This window comes from Scyliorhinus canicula, chromosome 22 (assembly GCF_902713615.1).
Source record: "Scyliorhinus canicula chromosome 22, sScyCan1.1, whole genome shotgun sequence".
Lineage (NCBI taxonomy): Eukaryota > Metazoa > Chordata > Chondrichthyes > Carcharhiniformes > Scyliorhinidae > Scyliorhinus > Scyliorhinus canicula.
In genome coordinates, this window is record NC_052167.1 from 24,274,277 (window position 1) to 24,300,706 (window position 26,430).

The window sequence follows — 26,430 nt, forward strand, 5'->3', positions numbered from 1 at the left end:
CAGGCAACATCCTGGTAAATCTCCTTTGCACCTTTTCCAAAGCTTCCACATCCTTCCTAAAATGAGGTGACCAGAACTGCACACAGTACTCCAAATGTGGCCTGACCAAGGTTTTGTACAGCTGCATCATCACCTCACGACTCTTAAATTCAATCCCTCTGCTAATGAACGCTAGCACACCATAGGCCTTCTTCACAGCTCTATCCACTTGAGTGGCAACTTTCAAAGATCTATGAACATAGACCCCAAGGTCTCTCTGCTCCTCTACATTGCCAAGAACCCTACCGTTAACCCTGTATTCCGCATTCATATTTGTCCTTCCAAAATGGACAATCTCACACTTTTCAGGGTTAAACTCCATCTGCCGCTTCTCAGCCCAGCTCTGCATCCTATCTATGTCTCTTTGCAGCTGACAACAGCCCTCCTCACTATCCACAATTCCACCAATCTTTGTATTGTCTGCAAATTTACTGACCCACCCTTCAACTCCCTCATCCAAGTCGTTAATGAAAATCACAAACAGCAGAGGACCCAGAACTGATCCCTATGGTACACCACTGGTAACTAGGCTCCAGGCTGAATATTTGCCATCCACCACCACTCTCGGACTTCTATTGGTTAGCCAGTTTGTTATCCAACTGGCCAGATTTCCCACTATCCCATGCCTCCTTAGTTTCTGCATAAGCCTACCATGGGGAACCTTATCAAACGCCTTACTAAAATCCATGTACACTACAGCCACTGCTTTACCATCATCCACATGCTTGGTCACCTCCTCAAAGAAGTCAATAAGACTTGTAAGGCAAGACCTACCCCTCACAAATCCGTGCTGACTATCCCTAATCAAACAGTGTCTTTCCAGATGCTCAGAAATCCTATCCCTCAGTACCCTTTCCATTACTTTGCCTACCACCGAAGTAAGACTAACTGGCCTGTAATTCCCAGGGTTATCACTATTCCCTTAGAATCCTTGGATATATCCCTGGATATATCCCGTCAGGCCCGGGGGATTTGTCTATCCTCAAGTTTTTAAAAACGCCCAACACATCTTCCTTCCTAACAAGTATCTCCTCGAGCTTACCAGTCTGTTCCACACTGTCCTCTCCAACAATATGGCCCCTCTCATTTGTAAATACTGAAGAAAAGTACTCGTTCAAGACCTCGCCTATCTCTTCAGACTCAATACACAATCTCCCGCTACTGTCCTTGATCGGACCTACCCTCGCTCTAGTCATTCTCATATTTCTCACATATGTGTAAAAGGCCTTGGGGTTTTCCTTGATCCTACCTGCCAAAGATTTTTCATGCCCTCTCTTAGCTCTCCTAATCCCTTTCTTCAGTTCCCTCCTGGCTATCTTGTATCCCTCCAGCGCCCTGTCTGAACCTTGTTTCCTCAGCCTTACATAAGTAATTGCACTGGCAATTAAAATGGAGCTGCCAGGAGATAGACCTTTGCCCTCGAATGGAAAACAGTGGCAATATGTTTAAGTACACACAGGCCCTCCCAAAGTTTGAAGAAAAGTAAGTAGAAACATTTTTTTTTAGGGCTCCCGAATGGAGTGGCCAAAAGAAAAGTGGAGATTACCCATGCAAAGTAAATTCATGCGTTGGGCACAAGAAGTTTATGCTTCCCTGTCAGAGGGTGTGTCTAAGGATTAGGAGGTAAAAATGGCAATTCAGGGTGCATTTGAATTCATTCCCGAGGCATAGAAACCCTACATAGAATCCCTACAGGCAATTCAGCCCAATGAGTCTGCACTAGCCCTTGGAAACAGCACCCTACTTAAACCCACGCCTCCACCCAGTAACCCCACCTAATACTGTAACTCTTTTATTGTACCCATCTCTCTAGTACCATCTTTCCCATAGAAACCCATTGTGTCTCTTCATTGAGTCCCATTTCTCTAATACTGTAATACCCCATCAAAACCCATCTCTCTAATATTGTGACTCTCCCACAGAAACCCATCTCTCTAATACTGTAACTTTCCCATTGAATCCCATCTCTCTAATACTGTACCTTTCCCATTGAAACCCTTCTGTCGAATACAGTAACTCTACACTTAAACCTATCTCACTAATTCTGTAGCGCTCTCATTGAATCCCATCTCTCCAACTAATTGCCATCCTTCGAACACTGTAACCATTGCTCTAATACAGAAACACTCCCATTGTACCCATCTCTGCAACACTAACTCTTTAATTAATATCCATCCCTCTAAAACTGTAACTCCCAAATTGAAAACCAACGCTTCAACACTAAATTTTGCATTGAAACCCAACTCGATATTGTAACTATCCCATTGATACCCATTTTTCTAATAGTCACTCGTCCATTGTACTTGTCTCTCTAAAACTGTAACTCTGTCATTTTTCTCATCTCTCCATCACTGTAACTCTCCAATTAAAACCCATCTCACTAATTCTGTAACTCTCCCTTTGAAACACATCTCTCCAACACAGTAATTCTCCCATTTATCCATCACTCTCAAACTGAAACTTTCCCAATTAAAACCCATCTCCAATGCAGTAGCCCTCCCATTGAAACCCATCTCTCCAATACAGTAGCTCTCCCTTTGAACCCCATCTCTCCAATACAGTAACTCTCCCATTGAAACCCATCTCTCCAATACAGTAACTCTCCCATTGAACCCCATCTCTCTAATACAGTAACTCTCCCATTGAAACCCATCTCTCCCTAATACAGTAACTCTCCCATTGAACCCCATCTCCAATACAGTAACTCTCCCATTGTAACCCATCTCTCCAATACAGTAACTCTCCCATTGAACCCCATCTCTCTAATACAGTAACTCTCCCATTGAAACCCATCTCTCCAATACAGTAACTCTCCCATTGAACCCCATCTCTCTAATACAGTAACTCTCCCATTGAAACCCATCTCTCCCTAATACAGTAACTCTCCCATTGAACCCCATCTCCAATACAGTAACTCTCCCATTGTAACCCATCTCTCCAATACAGTAACTCTCCCATTGAACCCCATCTCTCTAATACAGTAACTCTCCCATTGAACCCCATCTCTCTAATACAGTAGCTCTCCCATTGAAACCCATCTCTCCCTAATACAGTAACTCTCCCATTGAACCCCATCTCCAATACAGTAACTCTCCCATTGTAACCCATCTCTCCAATACAGTAACTCTCCCATTGAACCCCATCTCTCTAATACAGTAACTCTCCCATTGAAACCCATCTCTCCCTAATACAGTAACTCTCCCATTGAACCCCATCTCCAATACAGTAACTCTCCCATTGAACCCCATCTCCAATACAGTAACCCTCCCATTGAACCCCATCTCTCCAATACAGTAACCCTCCCATTGAAACCCATCTCTCCAATACAGTAACTCTCCCATTGAACCCCATCTCTCCAATACAGTAACTGTCCCATTGAACCGCATCTCTCCAATACAGTAACTGTCCCATTGAACCCCATCTCTCCAATACAGTAACTCTCCCATTGAAACCCATCTCTCCAATACAGTAACCCTCCCATTGAATCCCATCTAATACATGAATCCATCTCTCTAATACAGTAACTCTCCCATTGAACCCCATCTCTCCAATACAGTAACTCTCCCATTGTAACCCATCTCTCCAATACAGTAACTCTCCCATTGAAACCCATCTCTCCAATACAGTAACTCTCCCATTGAAACCCATCTCTCCAATACAGTAACTCTCCCATTGTAACCCATCTCTGCCTAATACAGTAACTCTCCCATTGAAACCCATCTCTGTAATACAGTAACTCTCCCATTGTAGCCCATCTCTCCCCAATACAGTAACTCTCCCATTGAACCCCATCTCTCTAATACAGTAACTCTCCCATTGTAGCCCATCTCTCCCTAATACAGTAACTCTCCCATTGAACCCCATCTCCAATACAGTAACCCTCCCATTGAACCCCATCTCTCCAATACAGTAACCCTCCCATTGAACCCCATCTCTCCAATACAGTAACTCTCCCATTGTAACCCATCTCTGCCTAATACAGTAACTCTCCCATTGAAACCCATCTCTGTAATACAGTAACTCTCCCATTGTAGCCCATCTCTCCCCAATACAGTAATAATAATAACCTTTTATTGTCACAAGTATGAAGTTACTGTGAAAAGGCCCTAGTCACCACATTTTGGTGCCTGTTCGGGTACGCTGGTACGAGAATTGAACCTGCGCTGCTGGCCTTGTTCTGCATCACAAACCAGCTGTCTAGCCCACAATCCCATCTCTCTAATACAGTCACTCTCCCAGAGTCCCATCGCTCTAATACAGTCACTCTCTCATTAAAACCCATCTCTCTAAATCCCATCTCTCTAATACAAAGAACAAAGAATACAGCACAGGAACAGGCCCTTCGGCCCTCCAAGCCTGTGCCGACCATGCTGCCTGTCTAAACTAAAATATTACACTTCCAGGTTCCGTATCCCTCTATTCCCATCCTATTCATGTATTTGTCAAAATGCCCCTTAAACGTCACTATCGTCCCTGCTTCCACCATCACCTCCGGCAGCGAGTTCCAGGCACAAAGTACCCGCTCTGTAAAAGAAAACCTGCCTCGTACACCTCCTCTAAACCTTGCTCCTCACACCTTAAACCCACGCCCACTAGTAATTGACCCCTCTACACTGGGAAAAAGCCTCTGACTATCCACTCTGTCTATGCCCCTCATAATTTTGTAGACCTCTATCAGGTCGCCCCTCAACCTCCTTCGTTCCAGTGAGAACAAACCAAGTTTATTCAACCTCTCTTCATAGCTAATGCCCTACATACCAGGCAACATCCTGGTAAATCTCTTCTGCGCCCTCTCTAAAGCCTCCACATCCTTCTGGTAGTGTGGCAACCAGAATTGAACACTATATTCCAAGTGTGGCCTAACTAAGGTTCTATACAGCTGCAACATGACTAGCCAATTTTTATACTCAGTGTCCCGGCCACAAAGGCAAGCATGCCGTATGCCTTCTTGACTACCTTCTCCACCTGTGTTGCCCCTTTCAGTGACCTGCGGACCTGTACACCTAGATCTCTCTGTCAATAGTCTTGAGGGTTCTACCATTCACTGTATATTCCGTACCTGTATTAGACCTTGCAAAATGCATCACCTCACATTTGTCCGGATTAAACTCCATCTGCCATCTCGCCGCCCAAGTCTCCAAACGATCTAAATCCTGCTGTATCCTCTGACAGTCCTCATCGCTATCCGCAATTCCACCAACCTTTGTGTCGTCTGCAAACTTACTAATCAGACCAGTTACATTTTCCTCCAAATCATTGATTATATACTACGAACAGCAAAGGTCCCAGCACTAAGGAACATCACTACAGGAACTCTCCAATTGAATCCCATTTTTCTAATACAGTAACTCTCGCACTGAAACCCATCTCTCTAACACAGTAATTCTCGCACTGAAACCCATTTCTCTCATACAGTAACTCTCCCATTGAATCCCATCTCTCTAATACTGTAACTCGCCCATCGAAACCCATCTCTATAATACAGTAACTCTCCCATTGAATCCCATCTCTAATACAGTAACTCTCCCATTGAATCCCATCTCTAATACAGTAACTCGCCCATCGAAACCCATCTCTATAATACAGTAACTCTCCCATTGAATCCCATCTCTAATACAGTAACTCTCCCATTGAATCCCATCTCTAATACAGTAACTCGCCCATCGAAACCCATCTCTATAATACAGTAACTCTCCCATTGAATCCCATCTCTAATACAGTAACTCTCTCATTGAATCCCATCTCTAATACAGTAACTCTCCCATTGAATCCCATCTCTAATACAGTAACTCTCCCATTGAATCCCATCTCTCTAATACATGAACCCATCTCTCTCATACAGTAACTCTCCCATTGGATCCCATCTCTAATACAGTAACTCTCCCATTGAATCCCATCTCTAATACTGTAACTCGCCCATCGAAACCCATCTCTATAATACAGTAACTCTCCCATTGAATCCCATCTCTCTAATACTGTAACTCGCCCATCGAAACCCATCTCTCCAATACAGTAACTCTCCCATTGAATCCCATCTCTAATACAGTAACTCTCCCATTGAATCCCATCTCTAATACAGTAACTCGCCCATCGAAACCCATCTCTATAATACAGTAACTCTCCCATTGAATCCCATCTCTAATACAGTAACTCTCCCATTGAATCCCATCTCTAATACTGTAACTCTCCCATTGAATCCCATCTCTAATACAGTAACTCTCCCATTGAATCCCATCTCTAATACAGTAACTCGCCCATCGAAACCCATCTCTATAATACAGTAACTCTCCCATTGAATCCCATCTCTAATACAGTAACTCTCCCATTGAATCCCATCTCTAATACTGTAACTCTCCCATTGAATCCCATCTCTAATACAGTAACTCTCCCATTGAATCCCATCTCTAATACAGTAACTCGCCCATCGAAACCCATCTCTCTAATACAGTAACTCTCCCATTGAATCCCATCTCTAATACTGTAACTCGCCCATCGAAACCCATCTCTAATACAGTAACTCGCCCATCGAAACCCATCTCTATAATACAGTAACTCTCCCATTGAATCCCATCTCTAATACAGTAACTCTCCCATTGAATCCCATCTCTAATACAGTAACTCTCCCATTGAATCCCATCTCTCTAATACATGAACCCATCTCTCTCATACAGTAACTCTCCCATTGGATCCCATCTCTAATACAGTAACTCTCCCATTGAATCCCATCTCTCTAATACATGAACCCATCTCTCTCACACAGTAACTATCCCATTGGATCCCATCTCTCATACAGTAACTCTCCCATTGGATCCCATCTCTCTAATACATGAACCCATCTCTTTCATACAGTAACTCGCCCATTGGATCCCATCTCTAATACAGTAACTCGCCCATTGGATCCCATCTCTAATACAGTAACTCTCCCATTGAATCCCATCTCTCTAATACATGAACCCATCTCTCTCATACCATTGAATCCCATATCTAATACAGTAATTCTCCCATTGAGTCCCATCTCTCCCTAATGCAATAATAACAATAATCTTTTATTGTCATAAGTATGAAGTTACTGTGAAACGTCCCTAGACTTCAGCGAGTTCGAGCGGTGAGTGTGTTTGTTGGAGGAGCTTAAAGCAACATGGTTCAAACAAAACAGAATCTACAGGAGGATAAGCACCCAGGAAACAGCTGGCAACCAAAGCAGGATGAAAGAGTGCAGTGGAGTGAAGAAGCCTCATCATTACAGGCCTGGCACTGTTGCTCTGAGAAAAATTAGACGATATTGAAGTTGCTGATTCGCAAACTGCCCCCCCAACCCCCCCCCCCCCCCCCCAGCGTCTGGTGCGTGAGATTGAACAGGATTTCCAGCCTGATCTGAGATTCCACAATGCAGCGATTGGCGCACTACAGGAAGCAAGTGAGGCGTACCTGGTCGGTCTCTTTGAAGATACAAACTTGTGCGCCATCCATGCCAAGCGAGTCACCATCATATCAAATATATTCAGCTAGCTCGCAGGATACGTGGCGAAAGAGCCTAATTGGAGAATGCTCATTCCATCAACAGGGGCTGGTTTAGCTCACTCGGCTAAATCGCTGTCTTTTAAAGCAGACCAAGCAGGCCAGCAGCACGGTTCGATTCCCGTACCAGCCTCCCCGGACAGGCGCCGGAATGTGGCGACTAGGGGCTTTTCACAGTAACTTCATTGAAGCCTACTCGCGACAATAAGCGATTGTCATTTTCATTTCAATGGACAGCGGGACCTTATTTTTAATATAACATATTTTACAGATATTGTCACGGTATGGACTTTTAAGGAGTGAAAATGTGCAAATGGAACATGTGGTATTCACTGTTTTTATTCAATTTTCTAAAGTTTAATAGGGTGGGTAGTTCAACTGGGAGGGAAGCCCTTACTGTAATCTTCAAAATAAATTAAACCGTAGCTAAATTGGAACAGATCTGTTTCCAATTGTGATTCGCATGAGGTGCAAATGGAAAATCCCCATTGCTCCTCAAGCACTGGAGTTATGTTTTTTGTTTTGTATTATGCTTCGGTTTTATCAGACTATTTCCTAGAGTATTTTGTACTAGTCAACTGAAAGCAATGTACTGGGAAAAATGCTTCCTCAATATTGTGTCATTCCATTGGTAACTCAGGAGGAAGTCTTGCACCAAGTAAATTTTATTGATCTTTTGTACATCGAGCTGGAGTGTACATCTTGGCAGCTACTACCTATTCATGCACTGTTTTTCACATTATCAATCTGTTCGTTTTTTGGGGGGACGTTGTTAATTCATCTATTCTTAACTTGTTTATGGACTCGTTGCTTTTTGTTCTTTTTTTTTTGAACATTGAACAGTACAGCACAGAACAGGCCCTTCGGCCCTCGATGTTGTGCCGAGCCATGATCACCCTACTCAAACCCACGTATCCACCCTATACCCGTAACCCAACAACCCCCCCCCCCCTTAACCTTACTTTAATTAGGACACTACGGGCAATTTAGCATGGCCAATCCACCTAACCCGCACATCTTTGGACTGTGGGAGGAAACCGGAGCACCTGGAGGAAACCCACGCACACAGGGGGAGGACGTGCAGACTCCACACAGACAGTGACCCAGCCGGGAATCGAACCTGGGACCCTGGAGCTGTGAAGCATTTATGCTAACCACCATGCTACCCTGCTGCCCATGCAAACAAGTGGTTTTACATTGGGATAATGCAGATAGGGCAGCACGGTAGCATTGTGGATAGCACAATCGCTTCACAGCTCCAGGGTCCCAGGTTTGATTCCGGCTTGGGTCACTGTCTGTGCGGAGTCTGCACATCCTCCCCGTGTGTGCGTGGGTTTCCTCCGGGTGCTCCGGTTTCCTCCCACAGTCCAAAGATGTGCAGGTTAGGTGGATTGGACATGATAAATTGCCTTTAGTGTCCAAAATTGCCCTTAGTGTTGGGTGGGGTTACTGGGTTATGGGGATAGGGTGGTGGTGTTGACCTTGGGTTGGGTGCTCTTTCCAAGAGCCGGTGCAGACTCGACGGGCCGAATGGCCTCCTTCTGCACTGTAAATTCTATGTAAAAAAGATAGGGGCTAGTTTGAATTTTGGATTGAATAGGTAGTCTGTGCAGTTCTCGGAACTGAATGTTTAGCTGTTAGTTTGCTGAATGGCATTCGTTGTTGGAGACGGTAAAATGCTGCTCCTTTGTGATGTGTTCTTGCTTATACTGGGGGCTGATTGTACATCTGGGAATGATATTGCATTCGTTTTTGGTGATAGCCCATGGGCTGTGATTGCAACAGTGCAATTGCCTGTCTGTTATCCTGCCACAATCACTTACAGGTAGATTGTGGTTGTCTTGTTTTGGTGTACAAAGGTAACTGTACTTGGTGTTGCTGGCAATACTGTTTGATGGGAGGGACCTTGGCATCTTGCCAATAGATTTGAGGTTTTTCCCCAGAATACTTCCAAAGGATTGAGCTCAGCATTGCAAGGTTCATGTTCAACCCTTCTGACACTGCAGCAATGATGCTGTTTATCAATACAAGGGACCTTTTTCACCCCGGTGGTGTCAAGGAGTTTGTGCAGCTAGTATTGGGGTTTTTGCTTGGTTGATGGTTGAAGATTGGGCCCCAGTGTCTGATGAGAACCAACCGTAGGTATGTATAGCGAGTATCCCTGAGAAACATCGGTACGAAGGCAATTTGCTCGGGAGTGACTACGATGTGTTCCCATGTTACATGATTCCCCCCCCTCCCCTCCCCTCCCCCAAAATGGTCTCATCCAAGGAAGGGTAAAGGTGCTACATTAATTCCTGTTGAATCAATACCTGGGACCACTTGGCCATCTAAAGTAACCTTGTCCTCAAACATGGCCTGGAGAATATTTGTAGTCTGCTTCATTTATTGCCCTGGCCTGAACAAATGAATGTTGAGTGCCATGCATTCACTGCTCTTCACCTCTTGTTCAGATAAATGAGGGATGTTAATGCAGTTATCAGTCTCCACAAAAGAAAATAATATTCCAGTTAACTTTCATTGGGGGACTGCAGTTGCTTGATAGGAATCAAACTTCATTTTGTTGCAGCATTTGTGATGACCCTCAGAATAGGGAACTGGGAACCATTGTTTTTTGATGATGTCTCCTTGCATGGCTTTGGGTGTCTTGCAAATGGGAAGTCAGGAAGGAGCACACTCTGGTGAAATTATTACACACTGTTCTACATTCATTTCAGGATCTGGTGTAAAATTGTAAAAAAGTATTACATTAAAGTACACAAAAAAAGCAGTTTATTGTATCAGAATTCTGGGCGGAAAGGCCTGGGACTCTGTAGCCTTTGACAGCACCTTTTCTCACCGAGCTAAAGCTCACACGGGTTAATATACAGATTCAAGGGGTGGATTCGTATTTACATACAATCAATCAATTATATTCGCGTCACACTTTATTACATGCAGTCAATCAATTTTCTTAGCATCCCAGTTATCACATACATGGTTTAAGTAGGTGTTGTCTTACCTGCCCCTAACTTCATACAGAAGTCATTCAAAACTAACACAAGGATATGTTCTGTCTACAGCTGTGGACCTTGAGCTTTATCAAGGATTGCATGTCTTGCTCAGTGAAGCTGTTATCGGCGGCTGTTGGGATACTCGCTATACATACCTACGGTTGGTTCTCATCAGACAGTTTACAGGGAATGTGGCTTGTTCAGCCATTTTGTGTCTTTTCTGATATTAACAGCATTGTGTATACACTATCTATTTCTACAAATTGCCTCTTCTAAACAGGCATCTAAGCCAATGTGTACCTTTTGTCTCATCAGAACGATTCAAAAGTAATATAGGAGCACAAATATAGTTACATGGCCACCTATAACTTATATCATAGTCCAGTATCACAGAATGCCCTCCAACAGAGTCCTATCTCTCTAATACAGTAACACTCCCATCAAAACCCATCTCTCTAATACAGTAACCCTCCCATCGAGTCCCATCTCTCTAATACATTAGCCCTCCCATCGACTCCCATCTCTCTAATACAATAACTCTCCCATCAAGTCCCATCTCTCTAATACAGTAACCCTCCCATCGAAACCCATCTCTCTAATACAGTAACTCTCCCATCAAAACCCATCTCTCTAATACAGTAACCCTCCCATCGACTCCCATCTCTCTAATACATTAGCCCTCCCATCGACTCCCATCTCTCTAATACAATAACTCTCCCATCAAGTCCCATCTCTCTAATACAGTAACCCTCCCATCAAAACCCATCTCTCTAATACAGTAACTCTCCCATCAAAACCCATCTCTCTAATACAGTAACGCTCCCATCAAAACCCATCTCTCCCTAATACAGTAATAACATTAATAATAATAACAATAACAACAACAACAACAACAACCTTTTATTGTCACAAGAATGAAGTTACTGTGAAAAGTCCCTAATCATCACAGTACGGTACCTGTTCGGGTAAGCCGGTACAGGAATTGAACCCGTGCTGCTGGCCTTGTTCTGCATCACAAACCAGCTGCCTAGCCCACATTCCCATCTCACCAATACAGTAACTCGCCCATTGAAACCCATCTCCCAATACTGTAACTCTCCCATTGAATCCCATCTCACTAATACAGTCATTCCCCATTGAAACCCATCTCCCTAATACAGTAATTCCCCATTGAAACCCATCTCCCAATACTGTAACTCTCCCATTGAATTCCATCTCACTAATACAGTAATTCCCCATTGAAACCCATCTCCCTAATACAGTAACTCTCCCATTGAAACCCATCTCCCTAATACAGTAATTCCCCATTAAAACCCATCTCCCTAATACAGTAATTCCCCATTGAAACCCATCTCCCTAATACAGTAATTCCCCATTAAAACCCATCTCCCTAATACAGTAATTCCCCATTGAAACCCATCTCTCTAATACTGTAACTCTCCCATTGAAACCCATCTCACTAATACAGTAATTCCCCATTGAAACCCATCTCCCTAATACAGTAATTCCCCATTGAAACCCATCTCTCTAATACAGTAATTCCCCATTGAAACCCATCTCTCTAATACAGTAACTCTCCCATTGAAACCCATCTCTCTAATACAGAAACTCGTCAATTGGAAACAAATGCTTCAATATTGTAACTTCCCCATTAAAACCCATTTCTTTAATTTTGTATCTCTCCCATTGAAACCCGTGTCTCTAATCCTGTTATGTCCCTATTGAATCCCAACGCTCCATAATACGGTAACTATCACACTGAGATTTCTCAACATCTCTCAGCAACTGAATCTCCCCCATGAAAATCCATCTCACATACAGTAACTCTCCAATTCAAACCCATCTCTCAAGCTGTAATTCTCCAATTGAAAACCAATGCTTCAACACTAACCAACCTGTTGAAACCTATCTCCCTAATACCATAACTCTCCGATCAATACTGATCTCTCTAATATAGTGACTCTCCCATTGTACCCATCTCTACATACTGTAACACTCCAATTAAAACCCTTGTCTCTAGTACTGTAACTTCCCCATTGGAAACTCATCTGAGTGAGTGTGCATATGTATGATAGTTGCAGTATAATGTGGATAAATGTGAGGTTCACAGAATCCCTCCAGCGCAGAATAAGGCCATTCAGCCCATTGAGTCTGCACCAACCTCTGGAAAGAGCAAACCACCTAGGCCCAAACCCCCACCCTATCCCCGCATCCCAGTAACCACACTTAACATTTTGGACATGAAGGGGAAATTTAGCATGGCCAATCCACTTAACCAGTCTTTGGAGTACTGTGGGAGGAAGCCAACGCAGACATGGGGAGAAAGTGCGAACTCCACACAGTCACCCGAGGCCAGAATTGAATCCGGGTCCCTGGCGCTGTGAGGCAGCAGTGCTAACCACTGTGCCTCCCCGAAGGTTATCTGTTTCGGTAGCAAAAATAGGAAGGCAGATTATTATTTGAATGGGTGTAAATTGAGAGAGGGGGTGATGCACAATCAATGGACACGAAACGTAGATGAAATCCGAACGATAGGCTTTAATGCACAAGAAGTGTGCCCGGCAGCAGACGTACAGAAGAATGGCCGACTGCCGGGGAACACGGGTTCTTATATCCTGCCTTGTAGGCGGAGCTACCTACCTCTCAGCCAATCGGCTGAGGCACATGACTTATCCAGGCCAATGGGCAGCGAGTCCTCTGCACCAATAGCAGCTTACTTCCAGGTACCGTAATACCCCTAGTCATACTACCACAGGGGGTACATCAGCAAGACCTTGGTGTCCTCGTGCATCAGTCGCTGAAAGTAAGCGTGCAGGTACAGCAGGCAGTAAAGAAGGCATATGGTATGTTGACCTTCACAGCGAGAGGATTTGAGTTTAGGAATTGGGATGTTTTACTGCAATTGTATAGGGCGTTGGTGAGGCCACACCTGGAGTATAGTGTGCAGTTTTGGTGTCCTTATCTGAGGAAGGATGTTCTTGCTATGGAGGGAGTGCAGCGAAGTTTTACCAGCCTGAATCCTGGGATGGCGGGACTGTCACCCCAAAGAGCTATATCTAATTCATTTTTGTTTTGCCACTCTGATGATACCATTGTATTTTTAATGTGATAAGTTTACACAGGCAGTTTCCATTATATCGGTTAGGATTATATTCATTGGAGTTTAGAAGAGTGAGAGGGGATCTCATAGAAACTTGCAAAGTTCTAACAGGATTAGACAGGGTAGATTCAGAAAGAATGTTCCCGATAGTGGGGGTGTCCAGAACTAGGGGTCATAGTTTGGATAGGGTGAGGGATAAACCTTTTATCTGAGGTGACGAGGAATTTCTTTACCCAGAGAGTGGTGAATCTGTGAAATTCGCGACCACAGAAAGTAGTCGAGACCAAAACGTGTAATTTCAAAAAAGAATTAGATTTTTTTTTAAAAAGAACTAAAGGACTGCATAACCCTGGGGGGAATGGAGAAACCACAAGAGAAGAGGAAGGGTGCTGAAACCAGTTGGTGCGGGGTGGGGAGATATCATAGACCGATCCAGAGGGCAGCAAAATGTACGTACAGTTAGTCAAATGAAGGACAAAACAAACCTCTCTGTAAAATAAAGCAAATTAGCACGGGCAAGAAAAATGTAATGTATGTACACAATAACTTTCTAAATGAGAAAAGCCAATAAAAAGATTTACAAAAAAAAAAAGTTGATCTTTAGCCACACAGAATTCCAGAAATTCCACACGGAACCTTTTGGAAGACTGTATGCTCCATATTTAAATAATAAATAATTGTGACAGATAAAAAAAAAATATTGGCATCATCTTACATGTCATATCTATGCACATTCCCTGACTACAAAACTAGGCATGTTTTATCAATCTTTTGTGTCAACTTTTGCCATTATAATGGAAACTGCCTGTGTAAACTTATCACATTAAAAATACAATGGTATCATCAGAGTGCCAAAACAAAAATGAATTAGATATAGCTCTTTGGGGTAAAGGGAATAAGGGATATGGGGGAGACGACAGAGGAAGGAGCAGTGCTCCGAAAGCTAGTGTTTGAAACAAATCTGTTGGACTTTAACCTGGTGTTGTAAGACTCCTTACTATGATCATAATGAATAGCGGAACAGGTTCAAAGGGCCGAATAGCCTCCTGCTGCTTCTAATTTCTACGTATCTGCTAATACTGTAACTCTCCCATTGAAAACCATCTGTAATACAGTAACTTCCTCAATGAAACCTATACACTGTTAATTTCCAACTAAAACCCATCTCTCTAATCCTGTAACTCTCCAATTAAAAAATCAACTCTGAGACTGTAACTTCAATTAAAACCCAGCTCTCTAATTGATCCCCATTCCTCCAACAGTGTCTCTCCCATCGAAACAAGTATCTGTAATGTTGTCCCTACACCCCCGCACTAGCCCTCTGTTACACTAAGCGTTTTGTTCAGGTACATCTGTCCTGTACCTTCATTTACCAGTCGATGCCAACCCAACCGAGAAATCTCTCGTTGACGTTCAAGCCTCTCTCTCTGCTACACCCTCCCGCCGTTGTTTCAAATGCACGAACATTTTCGTCCCCGTTTCTACCTCGTCGATTACTCCACGCATTTATCACTTCCAAATCGAGATTCTTTTAAACTTATTTGTAAGATGTATTTTGCGTTTTAAAACTACCAACATCAAGTGTCCCGTCTCTCGTGTGGTTTGTCTGATTTTAAAACTTTTAATGGTCGGTGCACCCTTACTTCTTATTGCTGTGAATATTTCATCTGCGTCCATCCAGAGTGTCTGAACTCTGCAGAGTTGGAGAGATGGGTTTGCCTCATCTTTTAGCTGGTTTCAGGGCTGTGTGTGTGTGTGTGTGTGTGTGCGTTGGAACTCAGCAGGTCAGGAGCCAATTCGCATCTCGTCTCGGAGGCTAAATTGTGAAGTCCTGGATAGACTGGTAGTAGCAGAAAGTCGATATGGTTTTTGCACTGGTAAATCCACACTAATCGATTGTGCTCTCTGTGGAGCGTTGAGGAGCAGGGAAGGGTACTGAGGTTAATAAAGGTGTTTCACGGTGTAGGGTGGGGGGGCTTGATATTGAGGCGAAGACAAACAGAAATTAAGAGAATCACAGAGCAAAGATGGACTTGCGAGCAAATAAGAGAGGCGAAAAATACTCGCTGGATGGAAAATACACTGATCACGACAAACAGGCATTGAGCAAGTAAGTCAATTTCAATGTTTGAAACATTCAGAGGTCACAGGCGGTCACGTTTTTGTTTTAAAGTGTAAAGTTGTTAGCTAGGGTTAGATTTATCCAGTCGGAAACGCTGAGAGTGCAAATCAGATCCCTGGGTTTCTGTGGACAGGAGGGGGTCAATTAAATAAGCGGCGTCTGTAGCATTTTCTGTGTCTGATCCCCATTTGCAACATTTTGCGGTGACTTGCAAAAGTAGCACACGCTGGAGTCAGGGTTGAATAAGGGGCAGGCACAGAAGGGAATAACATGGGAAAGGATGGGGGAAACAAGTCTGTACAAGGCGCGAGGTGAAAATGAAAAAGACAAATCTGGTGAAATCGCACAGATGCACATGAAAATATGCAGGGAGGGAATGTGGAATGTACACCACATGGGGAGGTGAGGACTGGATTCCTACCGTGGATGTGAGTTGGGGCAAGTCGGTCACTCCAGATTCATTCGGGGAAGCCATGGATCCCTCGCTCCCGGTGCAGTTGGATTCCTGTGGACACTGAGTCAGTTTCCTGACACTGTGAACACTCATCCTTTCCAGCACTCCCCTGCCTCCCGTTATACCAATTCCAGGGAAAAGCAGGACGCCGAGGGAGGAGGAGCCTGGGCCAGTTCAGGCAGTTGGCTGAGTATTTTGTGCAAAGTTTGTGTGTGTGGCTTGAGGAGGAGAGGGAAGAGCCAATCACATTAACTCAAAATGAAGGTTGAAGGGATGGGGGTGTGGGTCCCATTAAGCAGCCACGAGGAAAATTAACCTGGGTGATAAGTTGTGCAGGAGTCTTGTCAAGACACAAAGACGAAACATGCCCTTGAATTTGATTCGAACTGCTTTTGGGTCAAGTCGAGCGTGTGGGTTGTTTAACTGTCATGTGTGTTGTTAGATGAATGCAGGAAGGATGTTCCTGACGGTGGGGGTGTCCAGCACCACGGGTGACAGTCTGAGGCTACAGGATAGACCATATAGGACAGAGACGAGGAGAGATTTCTTCACCCAGAGAGTAGTCGGCCTGTTGAATTTGCTACCACAGAAAACAGTTGAGGCCAAAATACCATGGGTGGCATTCTCTGCTCCGTCAGCTGTGTTTTCCTGGGCGGCGCACCCTCACGGGCATCGGGATTCTCCGTTCCTGCCACCTGCCAATCGTATTTCCCATTGTGGCCACCCCACACCACCAGGAAACTCGCTGCCGGCGCATCGGAGAATCCCACCAGCGGAGAATCCCGTTGCTCCGAAGCAGTTCGATATCGCACATGGGGTGAAGGAGATCAGAGGATGTGGGAGGGGAGGGGAGGCAGGATCACTCTATCGAGTTGGATGATCAGCCATAATCACAATGAATGGCGGACCAGGCTCGAAGGGCTGAATGGCCTCCACCTGCTCCTATTTTCTAAGTTTCTCAATTGAGTACATCCAATCATTGGGCAAATGGCGCCTGCCACAGAAATTCACTGGAGAGGGTTATGGTGAATCCTGGCTCTATACAAGGCTAGGTCCTGCAATCAGAGACATTGCCTGGATCTCGGCCCTCAAACGGATTTCACACAGTGTGCCTCTTAATGTTGTGTATATGGCCTTTCAAAGGACTCACTCAGCTAAATCGTTGGCTTTTAAAGTAGACCAAGCAGGCCAGCAGCACGGTTCAATTCCCGTACCAGCCTCCCCGAAAAGGCACCGGAATGTGGCGACTAGGGGCTTTTCACAGTAACTTCATTGAAGCCTACTTGTGACAATAAGCGATTTTCATTTTCATTTCATTTTCAAGTGCCGCTTAATAGAGTTGTTGCCAGAATTGAAACCCATGGGGTTGAAGAGCAGGGGTGAATGGTTTTTTTTTCAGTTTGGAAGGCAAGAGACTCAATGATCAGAAGAAATCGGAGCAGGAGTGGGCCATTCAGCCGCTCGAGCCCATTCTGCCATTCAATACTATCACGGCTGATCTCCTCTCGGCCTCAACTCCACTTTCCTGCCCGTTCTCCGTAACCCTTCAGTCCATTACTAATTCAAAATCTGTCCACCTCCTCCTTAAATTTACTCTCTGTCCCGGCATCCACCACACTCTGGGGGAGTGAATTCCACCGATTCAAGACCCTTCGAGAGAGGCAACTTCCCCTCATCTCTGTTCTAAATCTGCTCCCCCTTATCCTAAAACGATGACCTCTCATTCTAGATTGCCCCACAAGAGGAAGGATCTGCTCCACATCTACTTTGTCCAACTTATACACCTCAATTAGATCCCTTCTCAGTCTCCTAAACTCGAGAGGGTATGGACCTAAACTGCTCGATCTCCGTTCATTAGACAAAACCCTCGACTCTGGAATTATGTCTTCATGGGGATTGGTACATGGACAGTTGCTCTTTTTGATATATGGTAATGGTTTGGATGTTTTGCTAAGTTGTTATTTTTTAGCTCTTTTCTGTATTAAAAAATACCCATTCGCTGAACTGTTGCTGACCCAACAGGAAAAAAACAGTTTGGACAAGTATTCCCGTTCCCCCCTTTTTACTGTTTATTCTGTCGCGGGATATTCACAGAGAGGTGATAAGGTCACAGGACTGGGTTTACATACCATCATGGCAACTCAACGAGTGAATGAGGTTAATCAAAGTGATGGCAGCCATGCCAATAATCATTGTAAAACCCCACTTACCCCTCCTTACCCCGGTCTGGCCTACACGTGACTCCAGGCCCACAGCAATGTGGTTGGCCCCTGATTGCCCTTCTGAAATGGCCGAGCAAGCCACTCAGTTCAAGGGCAATTCGGGATGGGCAATAAATTCAGACACGGAGGGAAGTGTCAAGAGATGCATTTTGGTGAAAAGCATAAAAAGAGGCAATAGAAATTCAAAATACAATTCGGGATTCGGGAACTGAATAAAGAACAAAGAACAAAAAAAATTACAGCACAGGAACAGGCCCTTCGGCCCTCCCAGCCTGCGCCAAACCAGATCATTTATCTAAACCTGTCTCCTATTTTCCAAGGTCTACTTCCCTCTGTTCCCACCCGTTCATATACCTGTCCAGATGCATCTTAAATGATGCTATCGTGCCCGCCTCTACCACCTCCGCTGGTAAAGCGTTCCAGGCACCCACCACCCTCTGCGTAAAAAACTTCCCACGCACATCTCCCTTAAACTTTCCCCCTCTCACCTTGAAATCGTGACTCCTTGTAATTGACATCCCCACTCTTGGAAAAAGCTTGTTGCTATCCACCCTGTCCATACCTCTCATAATTTTGTAGACCTCAATCAGGTCCCCCCTCAACCTCCGTCTTTCCAACGAAAACAATCCTAATCTACTCAACCTTTCTTCATCGCTAGCACGCTCCATTCCAGGCAACATTCTGGTGAACCTCCTCTGCATCCTCTCCAAAGCATCCACATCCTTCTGGTAATGTGGTGACCAGAACTGCACGCAGTATTCCAAATGTGGCCGAACCAAAGGCCTTAACCCTGTTAGCCAAAGATATTTCATGACCCCTTTTAGCCCTCTTTATTGCGCTTTTGAGATTCGTCCTACTTTCCCGATGTTCCTCCAAAGCTTCATCAGTTTTGAGTTGCTTCATTTTTCATCTTAGCTAGTCTCACAATTTCACCCGTCATCCATGGTTCCCTAATCTTGCCATTTCTATCTTTCATTTTCACAGGAACATGTCTGTCCTGCACTCTAATCAACCTTTCCTTAAAAGACTCCCACATTTCAAATGTGGATTTACCCTTAAACAGCTGCTCCCAATCCACATTCCCTAGCTCCTGACGAATTTTGTTATACTCTGCCTTTCCCCAATTTAGCACTCTTCCTTTCGGACCACTCTTGTCCTTGTCCATGAGTATTCTAAAACTTACGGAATTGTGATCGCTATTCCCAAAGTAATCACCGACTGAAACATCAACCACCTGGCCGGGATCATTCCCCAATACCACGTCCAGTATGGCCCCTTCCCGAGTTGGACTATTTACATACTGCTCTAAAAAAACTCTCCTGGATGCTCCTTACAAACTCTGCTCCATCTACGCCTCCAACACTACACGAATCCCATTCAATGTTGGGGAAGTTAAAATCTCCCATCACAACCACCCTATTGCTCCTATATTTTTCTATTATCTGTCTGCATATTTGTACCTCTACTTCATGCTCGCTTTTGGGAGGTCTGTAGTAAAGTCCCAACAATGTTACTGCACCCTTCCTATTTCTCAGCTCCACCCATATTGCCTGAGCGCTTGAATCCTCCATCGTGCCCTCCTTAATCACAGCTGTGATATCACCTCTGACGAGCAATGCAACTCCTCCACCCCTTCTACCTCCCTCTCTATCCCTCCTGAAGCATCTATACCCTGGGGATATTCAGTTGTCAGTCCTGCCCTTCCCTCAACCAAGTCTCAGTAATACCAATAAAATCATATTCCCAGGTACTGATCCAAGCCCTAATTTCATCTGCCTTACCTGCTACACTTCTTGCATTAAAACAAATGCACCTCAGACCACCTGTCCCTTTGCGTTCATCATCTCTTCCCTGTCTACTATTCCCCTGAGTCACAATGAGTTTATTATCTAGTACCTTACTGGCTTTAGTTGCTGCCTCTTTACTGACCTCTAACTTCCTAATCTGGTTCCCACCACCCTGCCACATTAGTTTAAAACCTCCCCAAAAGTGTTAGCAAAAGCACCCCCTAGGATAGTGGTTCCAGTCCTGCCCAGCTGTAGACCATCCGATTTGTAATGGTCCCACCACCCCAGAACCGGTTCCAATGTCCCAAAAATCTGAACCCCTCCCTCCTGCACCATCTCTCAAGCCACGTATTCATTCTGACTATTCTTGAATTTCTACTCTGACTGCCCCGTGGCACTGGTAGCAATCCTGAGATTACTACCTTTGAGGTTCTACTTTTTAACTTATCTCCTAACTCCCTAAATTCTGATTGTAGGACCTCATCCCTTTTTTTACCTATATCGTTGGTGCCTATATGCACCACAACAACTGGCTTTTCACCCTCCCCCTTCAGTATGTCCTGCAGCCGATCGGAGACATCCCGAGCACCCGGGAGGCAACATAGGGCAGTACGGTAGCATGGTGGTTAGCATAAATGCTTCACAGCTCCAGGGTCCCAGGTTCGATTCCCGAATGGGTCACTATCTGTGCGGAGTCTGCACGTCCTCCCCGTGTGTGCGTAGGTTTCCTCCGGGTGCTCCGGTTTCCTCCCACAGTCCAAAGATGTGCGGGTTAGGTGGATTGGCCATGCTAAATTGCCCGTAGTGTCCTAAAAAGTAAGGTTGGGGGGGGGGGGGGTTGTTGGGTTACGGGTATATGTGGGTTTGAGTAGGGTGATCGTTGCTCGGCACAACATCGAGGGCCGAAGGGCCTGTTCTGTGCTGTACTGTTCTATGTTCTATGTTCTATATCATTCGGGAGTCTCGTTTTCGACCACAGAAACGCCTGTCTACTCCCCTTACAATTGAATCCCCTATGACTATAGCCCTGCCAGTCTTTTTCCCGCCCTTCTGTGCAGCAGAGCCAGCCACGGTGCCATGAGCCTGGCTACTACTGCCTTCCCCTGGTGAGTCATCTCCCCCAACAGTATCCAAAGCGGTATATCTGTTTTGGAGGGAGATGACCGCAGGGGACATCTGCACTGCCTTCCTGCTCTTTCTCTGCCTTTTGGTCACCCTTTCCCTGTCTCCGTCACCAATTCTAATCTGCGGTGTGACCAACTCACTAAACGTGCTATCCACGGCCTCCTCAGCATTGCGGATGCTCCAAAGTGAGTCCATCCGCAGCTCCAGAGCCGTCATGCGGTTTCACAGGAGCTGCACATGACACTTCCTGCACATGAAGGAGTCAGGGGCATCGGCCGCGTCCCTGAACTCCCACATTGCGCACGAGGAGCATAACATGGGTCTGGGGTCTCCTGCCATTTTTACCCTTTACCTTAACTGATTACAAATATAGGATCAAATAATTAATAAGTGAAAGGAATAAAGATTTTACTTACCAATCACAATACTTACCAACACACGAAGAGTTAAATTTCTCCCAGCAACTGCTAATTGGAGCACTTTCCTTGCCAGCCAATCAGGTCACTGCTTTGCTGTGATGTCACCCTTCAAGGTAAGTTTTTAAAGAGATAAACGTACCTTCCCGACAACCACGGTTGTTTTTGTTTGGTTAGAGGAGGGGGTAGGGAGGGAAACACTGAGGAAGTGTTTCGGGTTTAACTGTCACTTGACAACAGCCCCTTCACAAACCACCTTCAAATTACGCTGACCGCACTGCACGTATGCAAATCTCCCCGGAACAGCCAATCAGTAGCTCCGCTCTGCTGCCCTCTGCTAGATGCTTGCCTTCACTCGAACACCTCGGGTCTCTTGCACAGGTACACCTTCAAATTACGCTGACTGCACTGCACGTATGCAAATCTCCCCGGAACAGCCAATCAGTAGCTCCGCTCTGCTGCCCTCTGCTGGATGCTTGCCTTCACTCAAACACCTCGGGTCTCTCGCACAGGTACACCTTCAAATTACGCTGACTGCACTGCACGTATGCAAATCTCCCCGGAACAGCCAATCAGTAGCTCCGCTCTGCTGCCCTCTGCTGGATGCTTGCCTTCACTCGAACACCTCGGGTCTCTTGCACAGGTACACCTTCAAGTTACACTGACCGCACTGCACGTATGCAAATCTCCCCGGAACAGCCAATCAGTAGCTCCGCTCTGCTGCCCTCTGCTGGAACTGGGAGGTTCCGTGGGTGTATATACACATCGAAGAAAGGTTCATGGTATGGAAGAATGCCTTTGCGTATGTGTTGTGTGGCAAAGAGATGATGGCAACTTCCAGTTCTTGATTGGTAGCCCTGTGGGGATCATGTGGCCGGGATACTCCATTGTGGGTCCGCCACCTTTACCGCTGTGAGTGAGGATGGAGAATTAGGCCACGCTGTTCGCTAACGGCGGGATTCTCTCTTCCCACCGCTTGTCAATGGGATTTCCCATTGAAACCACTCCACGCCGCTGGGAAATCCACTAGCAGAGGTGATCCACTGGTGGGACCGGAGAATCCCAACGGCAGCAATCATCCGGTGAATCCCGTTCGGTGTCTCAAGTGCACATCCAACCCTTTGTCAAATGCTCTGAGGACATTTGTCTCTACTACCCTTGCAGGCACTTGACCGATAAGTTACCCATTGTTATGGGCCAGGGTTTAGAGAACTCCAAAGTGTATCATGGAGTTCACCTGACCCACAACCTTTAATAGCTTGTGGTATGGGGAGCACACGGCCCACTCTACAGATGTGGTACAGCAGAAATGGACAAGTATTTTTTAAAGCAAAACAATGTTTATTCTATGAACTCAAGTTAACCTTTTTAAAACATTCAGTGAACATCTTAGCAACCATCAATGCAAATACAACCCCCAAAGAATACAACACTAAGTAATCCTTAATAACTTCCAAAACAACATCCAGAAGGCAAAAGAAACACCTTTTAACAGAAGCACATCAGGTTTACATTCACTACGGAGAACATTTATGATTCTTAATTCACCAAATGATCAAGAGATAGTCTTTTGATGGCAGAGAGAACAGCAGTACACCTGCTTGGTCTGGCTTCAGCTCCAACACTGAAAACGAAACTAAAACACACCCTGCAGCAAACAGCCTAAAACAAAAGTAAAAAGCTGATAGACAGCCCAGCTCCACCCACACTCTGACATCACTGATAAACGCCCAATTCTTAAAGGTACATTTCTTAAGCACCCATTTCTTCAAGGTACTCTCACATGACACCATAACACTGAGTTCAACAACTTTAGGCTAAGATATTTCTCCTCCATCTTAAATCTTTTATTAAATATACCATACATTTATTGTCTCAATGCAATAAGCCTCCCTTCCCTCTTCCCCTCACACACCTATCTTTTTTTTAAAGTTGCTACCTTTTGTTGCAATCACAACACATTTCTCCCTCTCTTGAGTTCTGATGAAGAGCCAAAGGACTCGAGACATTAACTCTCTCTCCCTGCAGATTCCGCCAGACCTGCAGAGAGTTTTTTTTGCAGCATTTTCTGTTCTTGCTTCAGATTCCAGCATCTGCAGTATTTTATTTATATTGGCTTAAATTATCCCATCAACCTTCTTCACGCCTCATCTACCTGCCCTGCTGCCTTCACTGATCTGAGGACATGCCCTCCGAAGTCCCTCTGTTGCTCTGCATATCCCGGAATTCTGCCATTCATTGTGTATTCCCTGGTCTTGCTTTTCTTTCCCAAACACATTTCACTGTATTTGCCACTTGTTTTTCCAACTGCCCCGGCCTTTAATAGTTCTCTGGCGCCTGCAGCTTTCTTCCTCAGTATTACCCACTTTCCGTTGAATCCCATGGACTTTTAATTTTTTTGACCTTGTCGAAACCCTTGCTGAAATCCAGGTAGATTACATCAGGCAACTTACCCTGGTCGACCCTCCTTGTTACCTTCTCACAAAATGGGGAGGCGGTGGCGCAATGGTGTTGTCACTTTACGAGCAATCCAGAAATGCCTTGGCAGACCCTGGTTCGAATCCCACCACGGAGGATGGTGAAAATTGAATGCGCTAAAAATCTGGAATTGACAGTCTGATGGTGACCATTGTCGATTGTCATAAAACCCTACCTGGGTCCCTTGGGCAGACAAATCTGCCGTCTTTATTGCCCCCTGTGTGGCCTACATGTGACTCCAGGCCCACAACAATGCAGTTGACATCTTAAAGGCTCTCTGAAATGGCCTGGCAAGCCACTCAGTTCAAGGGCAATTAGGGGATGGGCAATAGATGCTGGCTCAGCCACTGAGGCCTACATCCCAGGAATTAATGCTTTAAAAACTCAGTCACGTTAGTCATAAACTATCTGAACCCATACTGACTGGCCTTGATTAATGCAATGTCTTCTAAATGATGATTAATTCTGTCCCTTAAATCTTTGTTTCCAATAACCTGCCCACCATTAAGCTGGCTGGCCTGTAATTACGCGATCTTGCCCTTCCTACATTTTTAAGCAATCACAGCTGTCCTCCAGCTATCTTACTTGCCGCCAGGGAGGATTGAAAATGATGGTCAGCGTCTCTATTTCTTCCTTTCCTTAGAAGCCTGGGCTACATTTAACCTGGGCCTGGAGGTTTGTCCACTTTTATTGATACTAAACAGTTTAAAACTTCTACCCCCCCCCCCCCCCCCCCCCCCCCCCCCCCCGGCCATCACTACATTCCTCCACCTTACCTGCAACACTGCTTTGTTCCCCTTCTTTTGTTAAGACAAATAACAAAGAAAAGTACAGCACAGGAACAGGCCCTTCGGCCCTCCAAGCCTGCGCCGACCATGCTGCCCGCCTAAACTAAAATCTTCTACACTTCCGGGGTCCGTATCCCTCTATTCCCATCATATTCCCGAACCAGCCTGCCCCCCCGAACAGGCGCCGGAATGTGGCGACTAGGGGCTTTTCACAGTAACTTCATTTGAAGCCTACTCGTGACAATAAGCAATTTTCATTTCATTCATTTCATTTATTGATGTATTTTTCAAGACGCCCATTAAACGTCACTATCGTCCCTGCTTCCACCACCTCCTCTGGCAGCGAGTTCCAGGCACCCACTACCCTCTGTGTAAAAAAAACACTTCCCTCGCACATCCCCTCTGAACTTTGCCCCTCGCACCTTAAACCTATGTCCCCGAGTAATTAACTCTTCCACTCTGGGAAAAAGCTTGTGACTATCCACTCTGTCCATGACCCTCATACTCTTGTAGAATGTGTTGAATGTACATGATAGAGATCAACCCGAAAGAATGTACAGTTTATAGATTCCCTACAATGCAGAAGGAGGCTATTTGGCCCATCGAGTCTGCACCAACCCTCCGAAAGAGTACCCCACACAGGCCTACTTTCCCTACTCCATCCCTGTAACCACCTAACCTGCACATCCTTGGGCACTAAGGGTCAATTTAACATGGCCAATGCACATAACCTGCACATCTTTGGACTGTGGGAGGAAACCGGAGCACCCGGAGGAAACCCACGCAGACTCGGGGAGCAAGTGCAAACTCCACACAGACAGTGACCCAAAGGCTGTAATTGAACCTGGGTCCCTGGAGCTGTGAGGCATCAGTGCTAACCACTGTGCCCCTATGCGGCCCTGACCAGTGGTGTAGGATATACAGTATAACGTCCAGCCCTTTACAATGTACAGTATAAAGACTCGCCTTATAGAATGTACCGTATAGAGGCCATTCATGTAGGATATACAGGATAGAGACCAACCCTATTAAATCTACAATATAGAGACTAGTGATGAAAGTTACTCATTAACAACCATCTTCTGGATCCACACAAGTTATATTTTCGACCTCTAGTCAGCCCTACTCCTTCTTAATTTAGTTTTTCTCTTGCTTTTTATGCATTGATAAAATAGATTTGGGTCTTCTTTGATTTTACTTGCCAATATTTTATTCATGCCCGCTCGCGACTTCCCCAATCTCCTTATTCATTTCACCCTTGTACCTTCCATGTGACTCTCAGCTTTTTCCAGTTTTGATATGCTGGCATCTGAGAAATGCCTTCTTTTTGCCGTCTCCGACCCTTTGACATCCACGAGTCCCATTCTTTTTTCTTCGCGGAAACATAT

The 26,430-nt window shown here is 45.1% G+C and overlaps 1 protein-coding gene across 4 annotated transcripts in view; it reads right to left on the reverse strand.

The window, feature by feature from the left end:
- opn4a (opsin 4a (melanopsin)) overlaps window positions 1-16,354 on the reverse strand; it is a 97,360-nt gene extending 81,006 nt beyond the window's left edge. For 2 of the 4 annotated variants that reach the window (XM_038783085.1, XM_038783084.1), the window contains exon 1: window positions 16,194-16,354. In XM_038783085.1, the coding sequence (XP_038639013.1) occupies window positions 16,194-16,319 (126 nt within the window). In that variant the 5' untranslated portion in view covers window positions 16,320-16,354. Of the gene's footprint in view, window positions 1-15,293; window positions 15,364-16,193 lie in introns of those variants that run through there. The other 2 variants (XM_038783088.1, XM_038783087.1) reach the window with 2 other exon arrangements.
- Between the last annotated feature and the right edge of the window lie 10,076 nt (window positions 16,355-26,430).